This window comes from Anomalospiza imberbis, chromosome 17 (genome assembly GCF_031753505.1).
Source record: "Anomalospiza imberbis isolate Cuckoo-Finch-1a 21T00152 chromosome 17, ASM3175350v1, whole genome shotgun sequence".
Lineage (NCBI taxonomy): Eukaryota > Metazoa > Chordata > Aves > Passeriformes > Viduidae > Anomalospiza > Anomalospiza imberbis.
The window spans coordinates 3,168,663-3,192,843 of record NC_089697.1 but is presented as its reverse complement, the minus strand read 5'-3'; the positions used below and the strand labels follow the sequence as shown (position 1 = coordinate 3,192,843).

At 40.5% G+C, this 24,181-nt stretch overlaps 1 protein-coding gene across 1 annotated transcript in view; it reads right to left on the bottom strand.

Annotated features, from left to right (window-relative positions):
- PTPRT (protein tyrosine phosphatase receptor type T) overlaps window positions 1-24,181 on the bottom strand; it is a 444,327-nt gene that overhangs the window by 312,816 nt on the left and 107,330 nt on the right. The window contains exon 2 of the mRNA XM_068207489.1: window positions 13,439-13,564. Coding sequence (XP_068063590.1) covers window positions 13,439-13,564 — 126 coding nt within the window. The remainder of the gene's footprint in view (window positions 1-13,438; window positions 13,565-24,181) is intronic.

Sequence of the window (24,181 nt, the reverse complement as noted above, 5' to 3'; positions counted from 1 at the left end):
ATAGCTGATAGAACAAGAAAGCCAAAATAATTCCCAGTGTGTCACCTGTGTTGGAAAGGCTCTCACAGAGCAGTGCCTGGATCCAAATGAAATATCTGAACAGTTCACACTTATCTTTGAGCCAAAAGTGAGATTTTGGCCAAATGTTTAGATCTCTTTGCTTAGAGAGATGGCTGAGGGGTCTAAGCACAGGTGGATCCTGCAGGCATTTGGTGTATCAAGTGTAGCAACGGGCCAGCCTACCTGTGAAGCTCTAGGCTGGACCTGTGCTTGCTTACAAAAAGTGATGAAAAAGTCAGTTATTTCATTTAAACCACATGCATGAGGCAATTATACCATCTTTAAGGTGATATAATGAAGAGAAATTTAAGCTTTTTGTCCTAACAGACTGCAAATCTGTAAAAATGAGCCTGTTGGCAGGAGAACCTCTGGAATGCAGGGAGTGAGACAGGCTGGAGTCACCAGCTTCAGACAGTCAGAACCTCCCAGGCTGGGTAAGCAGTTTTGGGGCTCTGTGTCACTCTGTGTCACCTCACAGGGTATTGGTTCTCAGCCCAGGTTATCCAGGCTGCAGTGAAGTCTCCCAGGCACTGGAACCCTAGCTTCTCTTGGAACAGTCATGAACTTCTGCTGTGCCACCAAGAACCACAGCACAGAAACCCTGAAACTGAACCCCTGGTTAGTTTTATTTTCCTGAAGACAGGGATGGCTCTGTCAAACAGTCTGGGACAGTACTTCATGGAAGAGGATCAGAGTCAGGGCACTGCTAATTACCTTGATGAGCTCATCAGCAAGAGCTAAGATGATAACCACAACAAAACTCCAATTTTTTCCAAAGCGTGTATGACTTTTCTATTATTGTACATGTCTAAAACACACACCTGCCAACACTCTGCAGCTTGTGATACAACCCTGTGGACTTCAGAGGAAGCCAAATCTCATGCTGGGATTGTAGAGCAGGGATGGAAGCAGAGGTGGCAATTCCCAGTCAGTGGAAGGTTGGGAGGGTCTGGGGCACTGCCAGCTGGTGGAAGGTATCAGGCTGTTGTAAAAGTGATGGACATAAAAGATATCTAAACATGCTGGTAAATTTACCTCATCTAGAAACTATAGGTTTAAGAATGCAACAAATCCACTTCAGAGACAGCATTGATTTTAAGAACCTTGTGGCCCAAAATCACATGGGATTTGTCTTTTGAAGAAGTTTGTCACTGTCTAGACAGCATGACCACAGAAGGTCTGGGATGTTTCCTTACCTTGGGTTTGAAAAGTTAAAATGTTTGGAGAGGAAAAGTCTTCCTCTTCAAACACAGGATTGGAGACCACGCTTTTCCCTCTTGTAATAAATGAACAGCTTGAATAGATTACTCCTAAAATTTCAAAAAGAAATCAAAACAGCAGCAGTACTGTGAGGACATGGGCTTGGCCTGATTTTGAAATCATGGTCCACTCTGCCCAAACACTAAAGCATCAGGGACAGGGAAAGCCTGATGTGTAACAGCTCCTTATTTTACAGTGAGATACGGCTCATTTAGAGCAGCGAACTAATTAATACAATCAGAGGCAAAAGTTTCAGAATTCTCCCAACAGCACACATTAGCATATACTGCCAAGAGACTTGATAAAGTTCAAAGCTTATCTTGTAGCCTGCACGCTCCATGTTTGCTCAGAGCAGCAGCTGGCCAAGTGATCTCCCTTCTCCTCAAAGAGCAAAATTAAATTAGATTAGATCATCTTCTCTCGCTTGTAGAATTAAGATCATGCTATGAAAACAAGTAAATTAGCTTTTGAAATCCTGTTTCTCACTTCAAGGCTACAAGGCTGAGAAATGCCTCTGTACCAGTTCAGCTCAGCTGCAGGAGTGGGTTTGTGCTGTTTTCCTGGCGAGCTGAAGGAGAGAGTTTTGCAGATTTGTCTCTTCCTTGGCCTGAGGCTGGGAGTGGCAGATCCTGAGGGAGGAAGCCAAAGAAGGGATCAAAGGAGGAAAGGTAATGGCCACAAATTCTTGGGAATCAAGACATGCAGCAGTCATGGAATCACAGAATGGGTTGGGTTGGAAGGGACCTTAAAGCTCATCTTATTCCACCCCCTGCCATGGACAGGGACATCTTCCACCAGACCAGCTTGCTCCAAGCCCTGTCCAACCTGGCCTTGATGGTTTAATAAAAGCTGCAGTAATGAGGCTTGAAAGCTTCTTGGTTTGTTGCCGTATAAAAACACTTCTGAGAAAAGGAGTAAAACTTAGTTTCTAGAAAAAGCAGGATTAGGAATATGAATGTTACATCAGAAGAAAGGCTTAGAGCATAAGGAAACAAAAGGAAAAATGTAGGGACCAGGATTTTTTGGACTAGAAAGCTGAACTGAAGACAACAAATGTTTATGGTGGAGGTTTAGCTCAGATCAGCAATGCCAGATGCCAAATTTAAACCAAACAAATACACAACAGCAAGTTAACTTCAAGGGAGGACATACAAATGACATCCTAGACTGAAACCATAGTTTCTAGAGCTCATTCACTGCACACCAAGCTGTGAGGTCAGTTGGTACAGGCACACTTATCAAGCTGGTAAAAACTCTCCCCATTAAGTCACCATGCTGCAGCAATCAGACACACTCCAGAAGTCCATCCTAGGCAATCTGTTCTAGATGAACAGCTAATGAGAACTAAGCTAAACCACTTCTCTCTGGTTATGATTCCTCCTTTGAATATTCCCATAACTGTACTGCTAAACAACTCAAACCTATAAAACTGAAACGGGGAAAGAGATTCTTCTGCTGTGGACAGATGGAGTAGTAAAACTGGCCATGAGAAAGCACAGCAATATCCATGGCACATCTTCACTCAGTCACCCTAGACTGCAACAAATTTAGCAAGAAGTTAATTTAGCTTATAGTTTGTTTATTTGTTTTTTTAATACGTTGATTATCTCCTATTAGGCTGGAGTTGATGGAGAAGGAGATTTGGGGTTTACTGCCAGATTTCTTCACAGCTTTATCTTCACTACCATAACTAGAGGAGATTATAAGATGAAGATGGTATTGCAGGAAAAAAAGAAATGCAAAAAAAGTCTCATATATGTAGAAAACAAGAGGGATGGAGGGAAAGAAAGATTTTGAAGGGTTTATGTTTCTATGAATGGTGAGTTTATGGGGCAGACTGACTGGTGAGGAGACATCAGGAACTGTTATCCCATGACAATGTTCATTACGCTGCTTGAAGCTTTACTAACTTGGCTGTTAGAGAAGAGTGGGACAGAAGTAAATTAAAAAATGGAAGCGCTGCAAAAACTTTGAGGACATAAAACATTTGTTCTAAAGCATTTAAGATTAATCAGAAACAGCTCTGTGTTTCATGGCTCTAAGGACAGTGAGCCACTTGCTGCCTCCAAGTTGGTGCTTTCCTCGTGCTGCCACGTCTGCAGTGTGTGCCACGGCTGGGTGGGAAGCTGGGACAAAACGTCCTGACTCTGCCACCATCCCTACAAGGCAATAGATGGCATTCCCAAAGATCTAAGGGATGGGATCAGATCTTCAGCATGAAGGATGATCTTAATTTAGAAGAATTAGATTAATCAAGGAGGTTCGTAGACACCTGAGCTGTGATGAGAGTTTCTTATTCTGCTTCCCTTACTGCTTCCTTCTGATCAACACTGACATTTCTTCCATATTACTCCCTCATGCATGCATGTAAGTAAATCCAAAGTAGAAGACCAGAAGGAAAAGCTTTTCCCACCCTTAGAAAGACAAACCCAACCAGCAAAGTGTCTTTGTTCTACCCATAAGAGGTTTATCCAAAGGGCTTGACAAGTTTCTGTGTTTATAGACATTTTATTAAGGAAAAGCCAAGCATTTCTCAAGGTAAATGAGGGCCCAAATAACTTGTGTTGAAGCCTGAAACATCTCCATTTCCTGTGAATTCCCTGTGACTTGGCTGGTGCCATTTTTACTGCAGCTGTTCATTCAATTGAGAACTCACATCATGAAACATGTCAGAGAGAAAAAGAGCCGATGAGAATTCAGTGAATGCAGCTTTTCATTTGAAAAGATCCTCAAACACACACAATTGCTTTCTGTTGCTTAATTTTCAACATTGATAAACATAATTGCATTTATTTATCTAGTCAATACTGAAAACAAGCGATAATTTGTAATATAACAACTTTACATCTCAAAGGAATACAAGCACAACAGTTTCCAGTCCCCTCTAAAGGAGGTGAATGACACAGAGGAGGTTGGATTGCCTGTGCAGGGGAAGCTTACATTATTTTTCTTTTCCATGAGGATATATTAATATTGTTGCTATCAACTTGCTTTTGTACATATATAAATGACTTCTGGAAAAGAGATTTAAAAGCCAGCATTTTTCATGTGCCAAATTACACACACTAAATATCTGATACTAGCAACAGCAAATGCTAATATTTCCTAAGCATGAAAAATGAACTTTCCCCCACAAGTTCTCAATAGCAACAGTTCTCATTGGAACCAGTGATCAGAGGCTGTTATTATCATTCCATCAAACAATCTGTATCCTTCTAATTAAATAGTAAAGCATCTGAAAATCTGAGTCTCCATCCTGTTTATTTTGAAGCTGGCAGAAAGACTTACAGTTACTTCACTATACACTGAATAGGGCTTGTGGTAAAGAAACTGCATGAGTTAAATAATTTTTAACACTGCAACCTTGGATGTTCTTCCATAGCTTTGTACTCAGGTGCTGGGAGTCTGTTAAGTGGTGTGATGGTAGGTGACAGAAGTAAAAAACTACAGAAAAAAGTAAAAAAGATGAAAGAAGAGAAGTTCACTGGGCAAAAGAGACAAATGGGGGGGAAAAAGTGCATTAGCCAGACAATTCACTGCAGCAGAGTCCCTCTAAGAGATTACAGCCAGCTCCCACTGAATTTAAGGGATTTCAGAAGAATTCCACTGACTCCATGTTAAACAACTCCAAAAAGCTGAGCATTCACTCAGAGCTACCAAGGCTCATAAGGGGCTGAGCAACAACCTTAGTGATACTTCCTACTTTCCTGTATTTTGCTCACCCTCTGCCTTGAATCCCTATTTAATGCCGCAGTTGCTTTCTTGGATCATGCTGAAGAGTAATTTTGCCTCTGATTTCCCCAACATTTCCTTTTGTAAATCCTTATCTGTCAGTATTTGTCTGTTTATTCACGGCCTTCTCCTTCCCTCTTTCAAATTTAATCTGTCTGAACCTGTCCCATGCAGGTTCCCAGGTCACTCTTCTTTGGGAACTTCTTTCCTGTTAGACCTGTCCATCTCTAGGCTGTTCACAAACCTTGCAGAAAAAAGGAAAAATACCCAGTGCAGAGCAGGTTCACAGTTTGAGGGGAGGAAAAATAATAAAACCAGAATTCTGTCTACTCAAAAATTCACTCTTCAAATGTTGTTACAAACCTCAGCCCTCACTAGACCTGCAATATTCCCTAATATTCAGTTCCTTCAAAAGCACTAGAATTTATCTCTTCCTCCTAAAATTTCTGCTCCTATTTACTCACTGCTTTACCTCTTCCTTAATATCCACTAACTTCACATTTGTCAATGTTAGTATTTAATTTTTGTCAGAAAGACCTTCCCCATCCCTCATTCTACCTATGCACCTTGTTTACTCCTGCAACCACATTTATTTCAATAGAATTTATATTAAATTTCATCTATTGGAAGAAACCCATTTCTTCTATTTCACATCTCCTGAAGAGTTTGAAGCTGTTAATGAGAAATATTTTTCCACTGGTGTGGTTATAAAATTCCCTAACTTAGCCCTCGAACAAAAACCAGTTTTAACACGTTGGCATCTGGACAGCATGTCCGAGCAGAGCTCAAAAGAACACATTATAAAAAACACAGGCAGTGTGCTCAGATGCTGAGAGGCATCAGTTCCTGCTAGAGCCAACAGGTGCTAGAAAAATTAATGTTTCTGTGCTGAAACCATGCAGGAGAAATGAGTTCACCAGCAGCTTGCTTGTCCTTCCTGCCAGGGTGATGCTGACTGATGCTGTGGCAGTGCTCTAGAAGTGCCATGAGCTCACTAATGGTGATAATGGAAAGGTCCTGACACTCACAAACAGCTCTGTTTGGGGAAGCTCTCACAGGAAAGGGTCAGAAAGAGAGTGACAACAGTTCAAATGTACCATTTAACACATCAAGGTGCAGAACTATGTGTGCTTCCAGCAGACAGCCATCCTTTCAGGGTTATTAAAACACTTCCTAGAAGCCATTCTGGTCTTTGATATCATTTCTTTATACCCTGTGAGCTCACTGAAGGCTGCACAAATTTGCTGAGCTTGATTTCAGTACCAAAACTCCACCTCCCTCTAAGTGGAAGGATGGTTCTGCTGACATCTGACAACAGCACATGAGGAGAAATTCTCTCACACCTTTACAATGGGAATGACACAGAAATTAAAACTGGGAGGTAGCTTCCTCTCAGCAGAAGTCTTCTAGAGAGGTAAACATTCTTAATTATATCTACTTTTTACATCATTGAAAGCAAGTACTTAGCTAGGTGTGATATACTTAATTTATAGGTTCTGCAATTTCCCCACAGACTTAGGTCAAACAGTCTCCCACTGTTTCAATCCACCATCCCAAAGGAAAGGTTTTACTGGGTGTCAGAACACAGGAACACGAGACAGAGCAAATATTTGGCAAGAATCACTCTTAAAACTCATGGATTTAAATTGCTACCTGTATGAAATCAGCTCATGGTCATGGTCTTCATTGCTGAATAAGCAAGATTTTCTACACTTACACAGGTTGGATTTAGTTACTGACAACCCAGACCTAACACGAGATAGTAAAAATGTGTGGGTGACAGCACATTCCTTCAAGAGACACCTAAATCCTGGTGCTGGGCAGAGAGCAGCTGTCACAGAATGAGTTATAGGGATGGCTTAGGGCCTGGAGAGAGTAAAACAGAGCAACTGAAGGTTGGAAGGACAGCAAAAAATCCCTCTCATTGCTTTCCTCCCAAAGCTGCCTTCATGAATAGGTCAAAAGTATGCACTTCCCTGGAAACCTCAACATTGGCATGTACATCCACTAAAATAAACCCAACACCTGCAATCAATCCCAAAAAAACTTGGGTTAGCACCAAGCAGGGATGGAATTCTGGAAACGGGGAAGAATTATTTACATCTACAAGAAAGAATCCCAAAACATAGACAGGAGGCTGCAGATTAAATAGCAAAATAAAAACACATTGGGGAAACTTTCCAGACATCCCTTTCTCTTTAGACCTTAACAGCTGAGAAATTACTTGGAGTTCATTAACAAGATACAGACTAATCTATTTGCTTGTATGGAAGTGAAAGAGTGGGGAAAAACATATTTGACTCATTCTTAGTAATTTCCCCTGCATAAAATATTTTTGGAGGAAAAAAAATATACAGGCAGCTGAGCCAATTTTTTTCTCCCTCTCAGACAAAACTGAATCATGATTCATCATATACACAGATGAATTTTAATTTATCCCTTTAACAAGTTTCTTTTTGTATTTTCTTGTAAGCAAGAATTAATACACTCAGACATGGGGAAATCTTAATTTTACTGCCTCGCCTTTCAAATTTACAAATATTGAGTCTAACTCCTGCTTGGCACCATTCTGGCCTGCAGGGAGAAGAGACAAATGCCTGACCTATGCACAGGGGGTCTCTGGCCTTCCTAGAGGTCAGCAGTAGCTTCACATCTCTCCTCTCCTGAACAGAATTAAAGCATCTTGCCCATCCAGTGTGGGTTATCAGCTTCCAGAAGGAAAGCTGCTTGATAATTATCCATTCCTGCTGTAACTCCCTGGTGCCACTCACAAAAAGACAAAGGTGACACAGGAAAGCATTTGGCCTATTAGACTCCCACAAAACTTTATTCAGTTCAGTGCAGCCCAAGTGGAATTTGGCCATCTGGAATTCCTGGATTCATCTTGATGCTTGCCTGCTAAATGAGTATTTCACAGAGCAACATTAATGATGATGACCCTTCTGTTCAGAAGCTCAGAGACTCCTCCAGTTCCTGGAACAAAGGAACATGCTCATTTAGGTGTGGGAAGAGTCCCCCATCCCTTATCTCTGCTGCTAGAGGAAAGACAGAGACTCTGCTGTGATTTCTCAGTGAGGTGGTGCCGAGGTGGAGGATCCATCACATCCAGGGGAGGTGATGCACTGCACCCCCTGAACAGCTCTGAGCTGGGCTCACTTCACTGGGACACAGGATGCAGGCTCCTTAAGGCCATACTCAGAACTCATTTGGGCCTGAAAATATCATCTCAAAACACCCACCACTTAGGTGGAGGTTTAGATTGGTTCTCAGAAAAAAATTTCTTCACCAAAAGGGTGGTCAGATATTAGAACAGGCTGCCCAGGGCAGCAATAGAATCATCATCCCTGGAAACATTCAAAAATATGTCATGGAACACTTGGGACCACGCTTTAGTGGTGGCCTTGGCAGTGCTGGGGTAATGGTTGCATTTGATGATCTTAGAGGGCTTTTCCAATCTAAATGACTCCATGTGAGATAAAAATGCACCAATTTCTATCACAAAATTACCCTTCAACAATAACAGGTCCTGTTGCTCTTTGCAGAAGATGTTTTGTGGAATAAGGATGCAAAGTGAGGCCATTAGAACTTGCCAGGTAACCTACAAGTGATGTCATTCTCAATATTATCATTTATTCCAAACATTTTGCTAATCCGTATATCCTTCATACCTACACTTCTGTTTCCTAGACAATGCCCAGCTGGAAAACAGTGGAGCATGAAACAGCAGTGATATGGAGCACGCAGAGATGCAGATCTATGTTTATACACACGTGTACTCCATTTCTTTTGGAAGAAAATTTGTTTTTTTCTGTGAAAGCAAAGTAGCACTTGCTCTAGGTGCTACAGAGATGAAAGGAAGTGAGCAGTCAGGCAGATGGGGCCAGAAATTCAGACTCTGTGTGCTGATTATATATCTGCTAAGCTGGAACATGAAAACTTCATAAAGTAAACGTGGGATTAAAATCTAACAGCAAAGAATGCAGCTGCACAAATGCACAAGACACGATGCCTTTGCATTCAGATAGAATCGTATTTAATACAATTAAAGTAATTACTTCAGTCTAGTCAGCCCTGGTTAAGTCTCCGTTGGAGTTAATTAGCAAATGATAGTAAAATACTTTGAACTTTAAATGTTAAATACTTTCATTATTAATATTATTCTTGCAACTGCTGCCAGAGCAGCCAGGTCCCAGCTCCTTGGAACGCTGCAAAGTGGTGACATGGAGAGTAAGAGCAGTAATTTTGCCTGGTTGATTTACACACATTTCATACAAACCAAGCGTCTGCCTCAAAAAAGACCCACAAAAGAGCTCAAGTCCTACTCTCACAGGATCCCAGACTGGCTTGGGTTGGTCTTGTGCCTTCCAGCACTGCCATGCAGAGTGCTGAATCCTTGCTTGGTAGCACAACTTCAAACAAATATTCCCAAAAAGATGAGAAAATAATGACTGAAGGCACAGGGAAGACAACAAGACAATTAGCAAAGGTTAAAAGAACTGGGTCACATTCAGTCCTGCAGAATAAAGATTTAACTGCATGTTACTATATAGGAGAGGCTGTAAGAGAGCAACAACTGATTATTCTCCCTATTCAAAAATGGAAAAAAAAATATATAATGAGTTGAAGCCACAGAAAGGAAAATGAAGGTTTGAGAACCTCTACAATTCAAACAGTGGAACAAACAGCCCAAAAGCTGCAGAATACTCATAACTGAGGGTATTCAGGCTTAAGTAAACACCCATCTGTTAGAGAATATTTTGTTATAATCACTCCTGCTATTGTGCAAGGAGGTGGAACCAGAGTCACACTGAAATCTGGGGGTTGGATACCTACCATTCATGTGTTCCACGTTTTTGAAACATTTATTCAGAACAACAAACATCTGGTTCTTAATCCCCCAATTAACACTGTTTCCAGCCCTAAGGAATTAATCACAGAATTCATGGGAAACATTTTATTTGCTGGCAACGGAGTAAAACAAATTGCCTACAAACTTCTACATTGTTAATGGAGCAGTTTAATTGGCTTTTTTTTTTCTTTTTGACATTTTAATTAAAAAAATAAAGACCAGAAAGACATCCCTGGGCAGAGACCTTTGCAGCAGTGTGTCAGCAGAGAATTACACAGCTCTGGGGACTCAGGCTCTCATTCATGGTACTGACCTCCTTTGAAGAGCAGTCTGAGATCTAGCAGTGAAAAGGACTTTAAAAAGTGCTAGACAGCATCATTAGTATTCAGGAGGACACAGTTCTGTGGCTTGGTTGAATTCAAAGGGATCTGCTGGTACTTAGGAAAGCCAGAACGTTTTCCAGAGGAAAGGGCTGAGCAGCTGGGGGTTGGCCATGCTTTCAGCACTGCAGGCTGACTCAGTGTCACTGAACCAACCTAATTCCTGCTCACTTTTTGTTTTTACCACTTCCACAATGTAGAATTTTAACCTATTTCCAGCTATAAAAGCAAAGCAGTGTTTAAAATACGGTCCCAACATAAAAATCTGCATTACTGCATCCCAGAGCCCTGCTGGCACTCCTGCCACCGCTCTCTGTGTTCTGTTGTGCCTCTGGGTGCTTATTCCATGAACACCTCTTTGTTACCACCTCTTACACCCTGCAGCTCAGTGGATTTACACCCTGCTTCTCTCAGCTGCTGTGGAGAAATTCAGTGGAATGGAAAGTCAAACATCACATGTTCTAGGACTCCAGCTTTAAAGATGTCCCTGCTTGTAGGAGTGGAACATGCTGTTCTTCAGTTTATCCACCTGGCTTTGCCTCTACATGAATATTAAATAAACAACTTTTATTCCCACCAAACAGCTTTTCAAAGAGTAACCAACACAAACATCACAATTCTAGCCAGCGACAGATTCTCAATAATAGCTCCAGAAATCTCACCAGCTTTAGGGGGCCTGATTGAACACTGCAATTTACTCCAAGGTTAGCACAACTCGGACAGCTCTTGAAAACATGGGGTTTGTTACACCAGGCCCTTCTCTACCCATTTGCTGTGGTCCACAATTTTCCACCTACTGATTTTGCCCTTTGTTCTCTGTGAACAGTCCTGTGACATCAATCAGTCACATCAGGAACTGACTCATTTCCCCTCATGCTCCTTCAAACCTTCTTACCTAGTATTTCTTTATCAGCCCATTCCCACTTGATAGTTGCTTTACCTTTGCCTCTTAACTTCAATAAAGTTTTCTTCATTTTTTGTTTTTGTGAATTTGCAGCTGCTGGAGTATCTCTAGATATTTTTTTCATTATACCAGATATCAAGGAAAGGGGAAAACCACAAGTATTTGGAGAAACTACACTGTGATGTTCTGGGGTTGACATGGAGTTTTTTTTGTGTATATGGAGTGGTTTGTTTGGGGTTGGGGTTTTTTGGGTAGGTTTGTGGCTTTAAGGTTTTTTTCATCATGTCATTCCAGGCTGTTGCTTGTCTTTTGTTGTTTAGATTAGATATTAGGAAAAAATTCTTTGTTGAAAAGGCTGTCAAGCACTGGAACAGCTGCCCAGGGAAGAGGTGGAGTGACCATCCTTGGAAGAATTCATAAAACAAGGAGATGTGGCACATGTGGTCATAAAACACAGAGAAGTGGGAGCATGGTTTGGGGATGGGATAATGGTTGGAGTCAATAACCTCAGAGGTCTTTTCCAGCTCTGTGATTTCTGCTGACCCCTCCATGGTTCCAGGGTATTTAATATAATAAAACACATCCATAAGGAGGCCAGGAAGGGTTTCCTTTAACATTTGGAGTTAACAAAGCATTGAACTCATCCAGTGCAAGCCATATAAACCTTCCCATTTGTTCTAGATTCTCAATTGCAACAAAACTGTGTAAATTCCAACTCCTTCCCTCTGGAATCACTTAATTCAAAGATTTGGCATGTCTCTCCAGCTTGGTCATTACTAAGGACACAAAATAAGGACACAACAATGAACTAAAATCTGAAGAGCCTCAGAGATAAAATTGCCATCATTTAAACCACAACAACATCCAGAATCATGAAATACACTCTTACAGACAGGACTGAAAATCTGCAACTTCCACAATTAACTTCTTTGGGGATGCCACAGCCAAACCAAAGTGTGACACACTTTGAAGGCTGCTATTCTGAGAAATTTCAAATGATAAAATGATTTAAAACCCACAAAACTGAAACAGTTTTCAGTGCTGGAGGAAGCCCAGCCGGGCTGGTGTCTCCTGAGCTGTTTTTTTTACTGACAAGCACCCAGGAATGGGCTCTGGGCTGTCTGTCAGTGTCTGTGGCAGGGAGTTATTTCTGTCTCAGCTCCACACCGTGTCCTTCCAGGCAGCCAGCAATTACAAGTCTCTTATCCCAATAATTACAGGCATAAGAATATGTCTTGAACAACATTATATTCCGTTCTTCTACGTAGCTCATGCTCTCACAGTGCAATGTACTAACCAGAACAAATATTTCTTTTTTTAGGAGTGAAATCAGTCTTAACTAGCTGATGAAGTCTTTTTGCCACTGTGTGTCTGAAAGAGACTTGTATTGCTATTTTAGGTGGCAACCAACATGGGCAAAGTAGGGTTTTTGGTGAAATTTAAAGTATTTTCTTAAATCCAGTTCTTTTTCAATGTAAACAAAGCATTCCACAACAATTCATAATAATTCCACAAGAGAATTCATTCCCATATAAAGCATAATGGTAACTTCCAATGGAAAACAAAACTTGGAAATTATCACCACTGTGACCTTTGCTAAGAATATTCCAACTATCACATAGAAGTCTACACCATACTCAGTATGTATTAGTAAGTTAGAAACTCTGGTAACTCACTGCTGGAAATCCTTTTCTTGCATATGAAAATTCTCCTGTCTCAAGTCCCAGCCTAATCAAGCATTAGCTACGACAACTAATTCTTTAGGAACTTTCTTGTCTTTCTCAAAATTGAATTTAAAACCATCAGTTGAGAGCTAAATGGTAACTGGAATGTCCAATATTTCCTCACATTTTAAGACTTTACTTCTTCTGGCCTGTCCAAAATGAACCTGGTAACCTCCAGATAACTCTCTCATCCAGAAACATGCCAAAAGCTCGCTGAACCTTAGAGTTTTATATCCAAAACATTTCCTCTCTGCTAAACGAGAAACAAAATAAGAATAAGAAAGGTAAAACAATTCTGCAAGGATATCCAGTAGCAAACGTTGCAAAAAGCCACCTCACATCTATGAATTCTGTTGCCAGAATATTTTGAACACAAAATTAACACAAAATTAAAATTAAATTTTATCGCTGAATGAAATCCTGCTCCGCTGTTGTGTGTACCCAGAGCCAGTACGCACATACACAGCAATAACATCTGATTCTCTCCAAGAATTGCATCTCATCATTGTTGATGAGGCTCCTCACTCACCAGTTGGGACAGCAGGATCCATTGTTGGCTTTTCCCAGGTATTGATCTGCTCCCAGGTAAATCCATTGGTTCCCAAGGCGACGCTATAGCCACAATTACTGTAGTGCTCATCAAATGAACAACCACCTAAAACCAAGAAAAATGAAAACATTTCTGGGTTAATTTTCTCTCTTTCTTTGTGGTAGGCCTTTTACTTAGATGTTTTGTACCCAAGCTTACAAAGGAAATAAAAATAAATAAAACTCATTTCCTAAACATTATTTTTCATGCAGCTCCAAAGGTGACGTCCAGAAAATATCCTTGTACTTTCCATATTTTATATCCACTGGAAGCCCTTGTTTTCTTCCCCCCACACTACTGTTTCTAAGATCAGTCCCCTTTATTTCAGCCTGTTATTTTCAAGACAATTCTATACTTCTACAGGATTCCCCCATGCAGGAATATTTGCATGAACCTCCAAGAAAGATTTTTTTTTTTTTTAATCAGGAAAGGAAGGAGGAATGCAAATGACAAACAAGTACAGCAGCACTGCTCCTACAGCAAGGCCTCACTTCTTTTTGCTTTTAAGCTTTGATTATATTTAACCTGGCTTTAACCATCCCCTAAACTTAACAACACAAATTTCTGTGTAGTCCATGAACACACAGAGCTTCCTCAAAGTCTTTCGAATCAATACTTTTGAGCATGGCCCTGTAGTTTCTGAACAAGAGAATGAGAAGCAGCAGATGTCACCTGGCATTCACACCTTCCAGGCTGCTGACTAAAAGATCTTTACTGCAATTCCTGAAATACTTGGAAGAAGTTAACACTCATAAATACATTGGCAGCTGCCTGAACACCTGTGAATCAAGGGAAATTCAGGAACTGTGGAATGAAATTTTGTATTCCAGTGCAGATCTTTGAAACTTGGGTCACACAGAGGAACAGGGATTGTTTATTCCCTAGGAGGTTCCCACACTGATGTCCCTTATGATGGGACTCTTCACCTCCACCCAACCCAACCTGCCAAAGTATTTCACTACTGGATCCACTGGATCAGGGATCTGGGTAACTCAGGTTAGACTTGAATCATGCCCAAGATATGTCTATAAAGATTTGGTTTCCTCTTAGGGAAGAAAGGATCACTGTTCTCTGCAGATCCCAGTACTCCAAAGAAACCAGGCACGTGTAACATGCCAGGGCTGCACAGTGCTCAGGGCAACGCTCCCTTGCTCTGCCAGCCAAGCACCAGTGGCTCCTGATGATGCCTCAGGTTTTAGCTTTTATATTTTTCAGATTCTCTGCTGCTTTGGTGTCTGAGCTTCATATCAGGGGATGGTGAGCTCTGTTCGCAGAGCAGAGAGACAAAACAATTCCTTCTCCAGCTGGGGACCAAGGACAAATGATCCAAATCTCAGGCCCAAGAGCACAAACAACATGGGCTGAAGAGAGAAAAACAAGCAGGATGGGACTGCATGGGCTGGAGCTGGAATTGGACAATGAACTGCAATGTGCAAATGGAGCAGAGCTGATCACAGTGAGAGCCCCCGGGAGCGCTCATGCATTTTGGGACCATTTTGGTTCATCTTGGGTGCAGCCCTGGCTGGGCTCTGGTGCTGCCCAAGGTGCATCCACTGAGGCCTTTTAATAAATCCCTGCTTTATTCTTTAGCTCTGTCCAGTCCCTGTTCTAGGTCAGCCTTCACAAGGCCTCAGTGACACCAACCAGAGCTGTATGGACAGAGATATTCCTGATTCCTCCCTCCTTCCCACAGCTGCACTCAAACAATAAACACCTGGTTCATCACTGACCTGTGGTTCCTCTGCAATAAAGGGTTACCCAACACTGAAGACATTAAAGCCTTCTTTAATTTTCACCCATATTACCCATCCCTCTGGAAAGCCCAAACTTTGTCACAGTTCCTATGGATCTCAATTACAAATATATTTCATGTCATTAATATTTCTCAATCCCTTACTCTGTTAAATGATTCTCTGTGTACTCCAACTGCAATTGTTTTTTTAAATGGTTCTACAAAACTTCACCAAACATTTCTAGGAAGATTTATTGGGTAGAGTACCTGACACCCCAAAATACTCTGTTGCTGAAAAAAAGCTTAAAGAGATCTGAAAAAAAGTTTAAAGCTTGCTCTAAAAATTAAAAATTGTATATATTACATATTTTCATTATAAATGAATCTGTTAATAGATTTTATGACCCTTGAAACCTTGCCTGTTTCAGTAGCTTCTGCAAATATTTCTGAGTTGTCATGGTTTTATAATATTTAAATAACCCTTGCCTTTAATTTATCACATTTGTGAAGCCTTCCCAGCTGTCAAAACAAGCAGGATTACACCTATACCATTTCCCTATTTTTTAATTAATTTAGGAGAAAAGTTCAAAATTACAATATTGAACAGGCTCGTTAAAAAATTCTCAGGGAAGATCCAGGCAGCCTGGACTGCGTGGGAGTGAGCAGTGAAAGTCATCTTTATCCCAGTGAGCAAAGTGAGAGGCAAAATCCAATCCTGTGCTCTCAGCCTCCATGGGGCATTCTCATTTTGCTAGATTCCCTTTAATTGAGACACAAACCATCCCCACCCCCTGCTCAGCACTCAGGGATGGGGCTGGCTGGGAGCTATTTCTTTGGAGGAACTGTAAACACATCCTCTGCTCCAGCCCAACTGTCGTGCAAGGTCTTCTGTACACAGAGAAAATTGCACAGGAGCTGCTACAAAGTTCCAGAAGCCAAACAAGCAATAAGTAGCAAAATATGGGGCAGCAGTGCTCATTGAAGTGGGAATGTAATTGTCAATAGCCTGGCATAATCAGCTAAACAGGTGGTTTTATCCTCGCTGAGGAAGATGGAGTGTGAGGAGCTGAAAAAGGGACACAGTGAGAACTTGTGGAAATTAATTGGGAGCATCTGCTGATACAAGACAACACCTGAGGAAGCTTTAAAGTGCCTTGCCTGAAAGTCAAAGCTAACCTTGTAGTACAGCTGAATAGGAAAGGAAAGGACAGACCATGGAGAGCCTTAAAAGCTGCAGCAAGACACATACGTTTCAGAGAAAGAAAAGGTTAGTGGAGAAACCTCCAAACACAGAGTGACAGGGCAATAAGCCAGAAGGATTAATTTACTAGAGGCAGCAGAATTGGAATGTGGAGGTGAATTTGCAGAAAATGAGGACAAGGAGAAAAAGCTGGAGTTGATTTTAAGGGCTCAGATGAGCAGATTGCCTGTGTGAATCCTGTGTGCCAAGAGGGGGGCAGTGCCCACCAGCGTCTTGCTCTGCTGTGTCCACTGAGAGCAGAATTAAAAATGAAATAAAGGCTCAGCTGGGAGCTAGAACCACAGTGACTTGTGAGCCAAAAAGTCAACAACTCCTCTCTTCACCCTGCTGCAGTGCATATTGTATCATGGGATAGGAAAGGAATGTCAGAAAGTGACAGGAAAGTAGTTCAATATAGCAGAACATCACAGATTTTGGGGTTACTTTAAAAGTCACAGAGTCACAGAATGGTTTGGGTTGGAAGGGATCTGAAAGATCATCCAGTGCCCCCCCTGCCATGGGCAGGGACACCTTCAACTGTCCCAGGCTGCTCCAAGCCCTGTCCAGCCTGGCCTTGGACACCTCCAGGGATCCAGGGGCAGCCACAGCTGCTCTGGGCACCCTGTGCCAGGGCCTCCCCACCCTCACAGTAAAAAAATTCCTCCTTATATCCAATCCTTGATAAAACCATGTAGCCACAGTGACTTGTGTTCATATTTTCCAACCAAGGACATCAGTGGTGGTCCCACTTTCTGCAGAAGCTGGCAGATGTGACATTGCAGCTTCCCTTCCAGGTGGCCAGGTTCAGAAAACTGAAGAGATTTTAGGAGTTCACTAAAGTAGGAATAGTAACTAGCAGAAGTGTTGTTTTCACTGATGTCAGAATAAGCTTAATATTCAGTATTTCCAAAGACACCCCACCTATGCAGATACTTATATATGAGCTACACCCAAATATGATGGAACATAAAGACAGGAAGAGGTTAGATCCATCCCCAAAGAAAATCATCCATGGCTGAAATCTGTCTGCTTAGAGGCAGAACAGGGCTATTCATTAACCTTGAAAAAAATAATCCTCAAGTTGAAGGGAAAGGAAGAGCAACCACTGGATGAATTTATTTGCCATTAACTGCATGTTATCATTTCAGTCACATATCACAGAGTTGCTTGAGGAAAATGACAACATTTACACAATCACCAAAATGGGGTGCTGGATCTTCATAAATTGTTAGCAAGAATGAGGATTTTTGGAAAAGAAATTGGGATATTTGGAGCCTTTTTCCTGCTTGGCTGAAAATTAAACAAACACAGTTGCTCAGTGGGGCTGACAAGGGAATGGAGATGGCTTTGATGTTGTTGGATAACACAGGTGGTGTTAAACCCTTTTCACAAAATGAAATCTAAACAAGAATGCTTTTCTTTTTCTGAAAAGGGTCATATTGAGGCAAACAATGGCTCACATAAGAAGGATAAAATATCCCTTGTTTTACACTGCGGACTTGTAACAATGCCACTGCTCATCTGAGTGATGCTAATTAATCTTGAGCAGACCTATCATCAGTTACTGAGACTTGCCCCTGGATTATATGTAAACCAGCCTTGCATAAATTGAATGGCTCCTTTGAATATATAATTGAATTTGCAGAAGTGTGCGCCAGGGGGGTGTTTAAATAAGTGCACAAATATGATAAAAAGAACTTCACGCCATAATATCTAATTCAGTAAGCAAAAATAATGGCAGGGCACATTCCAATTAGTGTTTGATTTATTTATTTTAACAAATCCAATTAGTTGAATGTTTTATAAAGTCATCCAATGTCAAACTGTCACAGAGTCACCAGATAAAAAACGCAATACTTCTAAAAGGGAATAAAGAGACACACTGATGTGAGAAGCCTCATTGGTTATCCTGTGGTTCTAAACACACACAGGAAACAGAGCAGCAGATATCATTTGATCAGGCATTTACAGCAATCCCAAAGTGGGATAGGGACAGGGACAATGAGAACATCAGTCTCATTGATCCACTCCACCATTCCTCCAAAAAAGAAGTAGCTATTTCTCTCATTTACTAAAACAAAACCAAAACAAAAGAAATAAAAAAAAACAATAATGCCCAAACAGCAACAAATGGGCAAAAGTTAAGAAAGCATGAACACTTTTTAGTAAATATCCCTTTTGAAACTTTCATGAGAGCAGATATTTACTCTATCAAATTTTATCTTAAACCCACAAAATGCAAAGCAAGTAAAGGAACAAACAAACACTGTTAGGATGAGGCAGTGCTTATAAACTATATAACTCTACAAATTAAACCACCACTGTTTCTGATCATTCATTCTCATCCCTTCCAGAGACATTCTTGTTTACCAGGGCTGGAAAAGATGTATTTGGCTCATTAAAGTAACTCCTACTGTGGGATTTATTGTATAAAAATCCATTTGTAACTTATATTTCAGACTGTAGAATTCATACAGCAAATTCCTGAGAAATCTTACTGTATATTCTTCTGGAAGTGGGAGAGGATGAAGAATGAAAATATACACGTGAAACTTGTGCTGAGTTGCTTTAAGATGGGATAAATGAGGGAATATTGGAATTTCCTCACTCAGGAAGAGTCCTTTATGTGCTTTCTAGTCCTTCCAGAAAGATGAAGACAGAAGACATCAAATGCATATCAACCTGCTCTTGCAACTGGCCAATTTCAATGAGTACTTTATTATCCTAACGAAATGTTTGTTCTATAGCCACAAATTTTCAAAGAGCAGGTTTCTGCAGAGAAAAAAGAGTCATCTTGACTAAGTCAAAGGGCACCATGTATTCAGGGTGTATTTAAACTCAGACTCTACAAGGGAGACAAAGATGCTCTGACTCCTTAAACTTCAGGGAAAGCTTTGATCATTTTTTATGCCTCATTAGCTAACAGAGGATCCACACCAGGAGAAACTGGGAAATAGATTCTCCAGTGTATAAGAAGGAATAAACTCTGAAGTAAAGCATTCATAACTTCTTTTTCTGATGTCAGTTCTTTCGGAACTGGGCTCAGACCTTGCACAGATTCAGGTGAGTCACTCAACCATTAAACACAACTCCCAGGCTTCTCAGCTGCTGGTGCTCACAGAACTGTTTCTCTCGAGGCATCCAGATGTTTGGTGTTCAGAAACAATCTGATTGTTCAGAAACATCAGTGATTTCTCTAATGCCTCAAATTCATCCCACCTGGTTTGGTTTCTGCTGTAAGTGTCAGTCCCCATGGTCGAGGAGTGATTCACCCACCACAAGACACTTGTGTTCCTTGTCTTGACATCTCACTCTTGACATAGTCTTGCTAAATTTACATGTAAGCAGAGACAGTTTTCTCTATGCTCTGGAAGGTGACAGTTCTCTGAGATACCAGTAACAACTGCCGGGCCAAAGCTTGAAGCATTTTTGTTAGAGTTGACTAAATTTCATTATTTTTGCATGTTCTGTGCCCTGGCAATCCAGATTACAGGGGAAGCATACAGAAAGCTTGTCTTTATTTTTAAAAACAGCAATGAAAATTATTTATCTTTAGAATTAAAATATATATAGACAGAGTTTGGGGTTTATTTTTTTTCCCTAAATCAATGTAATCCTTGAAAATCCTGAATGCAGTTTAGAAAATCTCTCCTTGGTTTAAAACTGGAATTGTGACTTCAAGTGCTATCAAGCCATTAAGGAAGACATTCATATTATCAGCATATATTTATACATTTTCTAAGTCTTTTTCCAATTATACACCCTGTGACCTTGCTGCCTTTGCAGGTTCAGTGTTACCTATCTATTCCCACACATTTTGAAGCGGCTCCAAGCACAGTTTCCATGCACACACATCCCTCATGCAGGGATAAAATCAACAGTTGGAGGTTCCTTGCATGGGAACCTTGCTTACAATCAAAATATTGCTTCCCTTGAGTAAGGGATCACTTATGGTGTCCATGAGGAGCATCACCAGTAACAGACAGGGGAAGCTTTGTCACATGAAACACCTCAGGTGCACTCCCAGTAATAACAAGTTTACATTCCAGCACTTCCTTGCAGAAGCGTTGGTCCCAAACATACAGCAGAGCCCGACAGAGTTTATCAATTCTGCTGCTAATCCCAATGGAGCAGAGCAAGCCTCATGGATCCTGACATTCATGGAATGAGTGTTTAAGCTCCATGCCCTGAACTTGTCAGTTTAAGTTGAGTTCTCTTCCTTAAATTCATCATTACAGGTTTCTCTTTGCTGAATTTTCCCTCTGTGTCTCATCACTGAGCCCCAGACCTGCTCAAACACTCATTACTAATTCTGTACTTCATAATCCACCATGGATCAGTGAAATCACTTTGAAGTATCCCAGGACTAAAACTAACACTAAATGTCATTTGTTTCAATTTATATGTCCAAATCAAGGATGACTCATCTAACTTGCCTTACAAAAATGTATGTCCTTTATTTAATACCAGGAATACATTTTTGCTACTGACAGCTGAGCTGTCACTATTTCAATAGCTCAATATTAACATTTTATTGCTTTTAGCATAAGTTAATACTAGAAATCTGAACATATCTCTAATCTGATTGAATTATTATTTTTTCAAGCTACAAATAAGTCAGTTAATACCCTAATCCTTTTCAGAGAACCCCGACTTTCCAAGTTCAGTTAGTTCCAATCTGCTGCATCACACCAAGATTTATGCTAAGAATGTTCAGACTTGCCTGTCCCAAGGAAATGAAACTTGTAAAATTAACACAGGTTATCAAACCCATAAAAGATTCTTAAACGGACATTCCCCACCAACTTTTCTCAAGATTCTAACTAATAATCCTTCAGTCTATAAATTTAATGGCTTTCCACCATTGAAGCAGATTCCTGCTTTAGTCATAGTATGACAGAATGAAGATTTCTTTTTAAAAGCACAGATTTGTAGCACACACTTGCTGCTATACTTGTAGACTAAATATTTTTAAAAAGCCTTACTTTGCTTCAATTCATTTCTTAAGTCACAGGACAATTTTTTTCCCTAAAATAATCCTGTTTTTTATTCCAAAAATTCACCCTAAATTGTTAGCCATGACTGTTGAACATGTGCTTAGTTATATTTGTCAGTAAAAGCTATCTGTGGGTGTTCATTGTATCTTAAAAAAAAAAAAAAAAAAAAAAAAAAAGGAGCCTTACTTTTCTTCCAGTATCTGAAAATTCTTAGGGCTAATTACTCAGTGGATCTTAACAGACTTGTCCAACATTGTATTTATAGTGCATTTCCACTAAATTCTACCTCAGCTGCTGATCAGTGTTGATCAGTCAGAGCTCTCTGTTGACTTGCTTCATTTCAGCATTTTATCAGTCACATGGATACCTGCTCAAGCTGCACACCTAAATTACACCCTTCTTTTACTCTACAAGGCAGAAAAACCTGTCTGGAAGTAGTTGTTTCTCACTTATTTTATATTCCATTAGCAAGCCTCTCATTCTCAATAAGCTTTTATACAAACTTCAAATTAATGTGTTTGAACTTCAAGCAAGAAGCAGCCGTTGACTGACTCACATTATCTTTGGTGATGAATAAAATATTGTCTCAACAGACACCATTTCAGGAATTCCAACAGCAATTAAAAAACTTCCAGTCTTTCTCCTTTCCCTGTTCTGCTGCTCAGGCTCCTGTTTTGGAGGAAGATCTCCTTCCAATGGAGATGTTTCATTGGAAGTTCATGGTCATAAAACATAAGGCTTGGCTTAAATAAGGGTAGGAAGTCTGGTTTCTTGCCACACCACCAAAGACAGAATAGAATTAAACACAACCTGGTTGCAATCAAATATAACTAGAACAGACATACCCTTTTCAGAGAAAAATTTAAGTTTTTATTGGACTGGCATTTTTATAATCATTCCATTAACTTCCCAAATGAGGCCAAGGGAAGTAAATTAACTCAGTGCTGAACTTCCAAAACGCATCTTACTTTTGCACTCACAGAAAACTACCCACAGTCTTCATGAGGACAAAAATGTCCATGTGCACACACACACATCCCATCTGTATTCTAAACACTTCCAAAAAGAACTATCAGTAGTTCAAATGATTTTCTGGAGAAGATTCTAATGAAGTGGGCTGATTTTTGATAAACAGTAGTGATATTTTGTTTAAATTGCTTCTGAACATGTGCAATTAAAGATGTAGCACTGTCCAGGACTCTAAAAACTTCTTCATATTTGAGCTACCATGCTTGACAAGTATTAGCTCAACTCACCCTGTTTAAATATCAGATTTAGCTAAAAGGACAGCTATCATCTGTTATTGAGTATCAGCAAATAAAATCTAATTGGCTAATAATACAGTGGTAATAATTTGCAATGAGTCTTGCCAGTGGTATATCATGCTAAATTTAATAACTTTGTTATTGGAAGCTACTCCCAGAGAATGGCTGTATACATAACTTTTATTGTGTTCTAACAATCCCTATAGCTCCAACTTTATACATCTCTCAGATCAAGGTTATCTCTTCCAAATGTCTTTTCACTTGTTGCTGGCAGTTACTGTTTCAAATTACAGCTAAAGTGCAATGTCAAGGATATTTAAAGACATGTATTTTAAATTGTTTTCAGTCAAACCATGATCTTCATTCAGTGTGTCAGGAGCAAGTCAGCCCCAGAAGTGACAGTGGCTCTCCAGCTGCTCTGCTTCCAGGTGCCCTGGAGTCAGACTGGGAACAGGAGGGCAAATCCTGGACTCTGTAGGAGCTCTTGTAAACTTCCATCAGCTGACTGATGGTTGAGGCACTGACAGTCAGCTGCAGATTTGAATTTCAATAATTTGTTACCTGACTTTTAATTGCTTTTTCAGTTTATTTATTCTGCCTCTGCATTTTTTATCCACATTATCTCCCTTCATGAAGCACTGCACTGAAATACCCAAGATGCTGTTCAGCATCCCAGTGCAGTGGGGCAAACACCAGGCCCTGGAAGCCCCTCTGTCCTCTGCAGCACACTGGCAACAGTGTGAAAAAAAAAGATATTTGCTTGTTTTTATCCTCCAGCCTCCTCTGTGTGAATTCAGTGCCCAAAGAGAAAAACACAGAGTAAATACGTGCCAGGAATAAATAGGTCTCTGCCTTACAGCACTTGTGAGTTCTTGAAAATATACAGAGCTCCTCTCCTGTTTAACCAAATTTCCTACTACTACACAAGCATATGTGTAAAGTGCCTCTCTAATTACTGCCATGAATCTTCCTCTCACAGTCCCTGACCCAGAATGTGCATTTAGCAGAGCTGCAGCATTCCAAACTCTCTATTAATGAGGAGTAGCATGGCAATGAGGAGAAAATCCAGAGTAACCTCAGCATGGGTGCAGTTATCTCTAGACAGCTCAGATTTTGTTAAGGGGCCATCACAGCCTCTCTCATCCCCCTGGGTGTTACCCTGTCACATCCTTGGCTACCAAGTCACAGGTGGGCTCAAAAATGGCCCAACACCCATGTGCTGCTGAAGGAGTCCCCATGAGGCACTCCAGCCTCCATCCACTGATGGGGGAAAGTGATTTGTTAATAACAGGGTGGGAACAGTTCAGTGTCTGCTGAGGTTCTTGACTTTAGAGGAATTCTAAACTTTAAAATGGATGAAATTTCAACATCTTATTTTCACTGTGCACTTGACTTTGGAACAGTTTCAGGCAGTACTATCCCCATTATAAAAAACCAGGTTGGTAATGA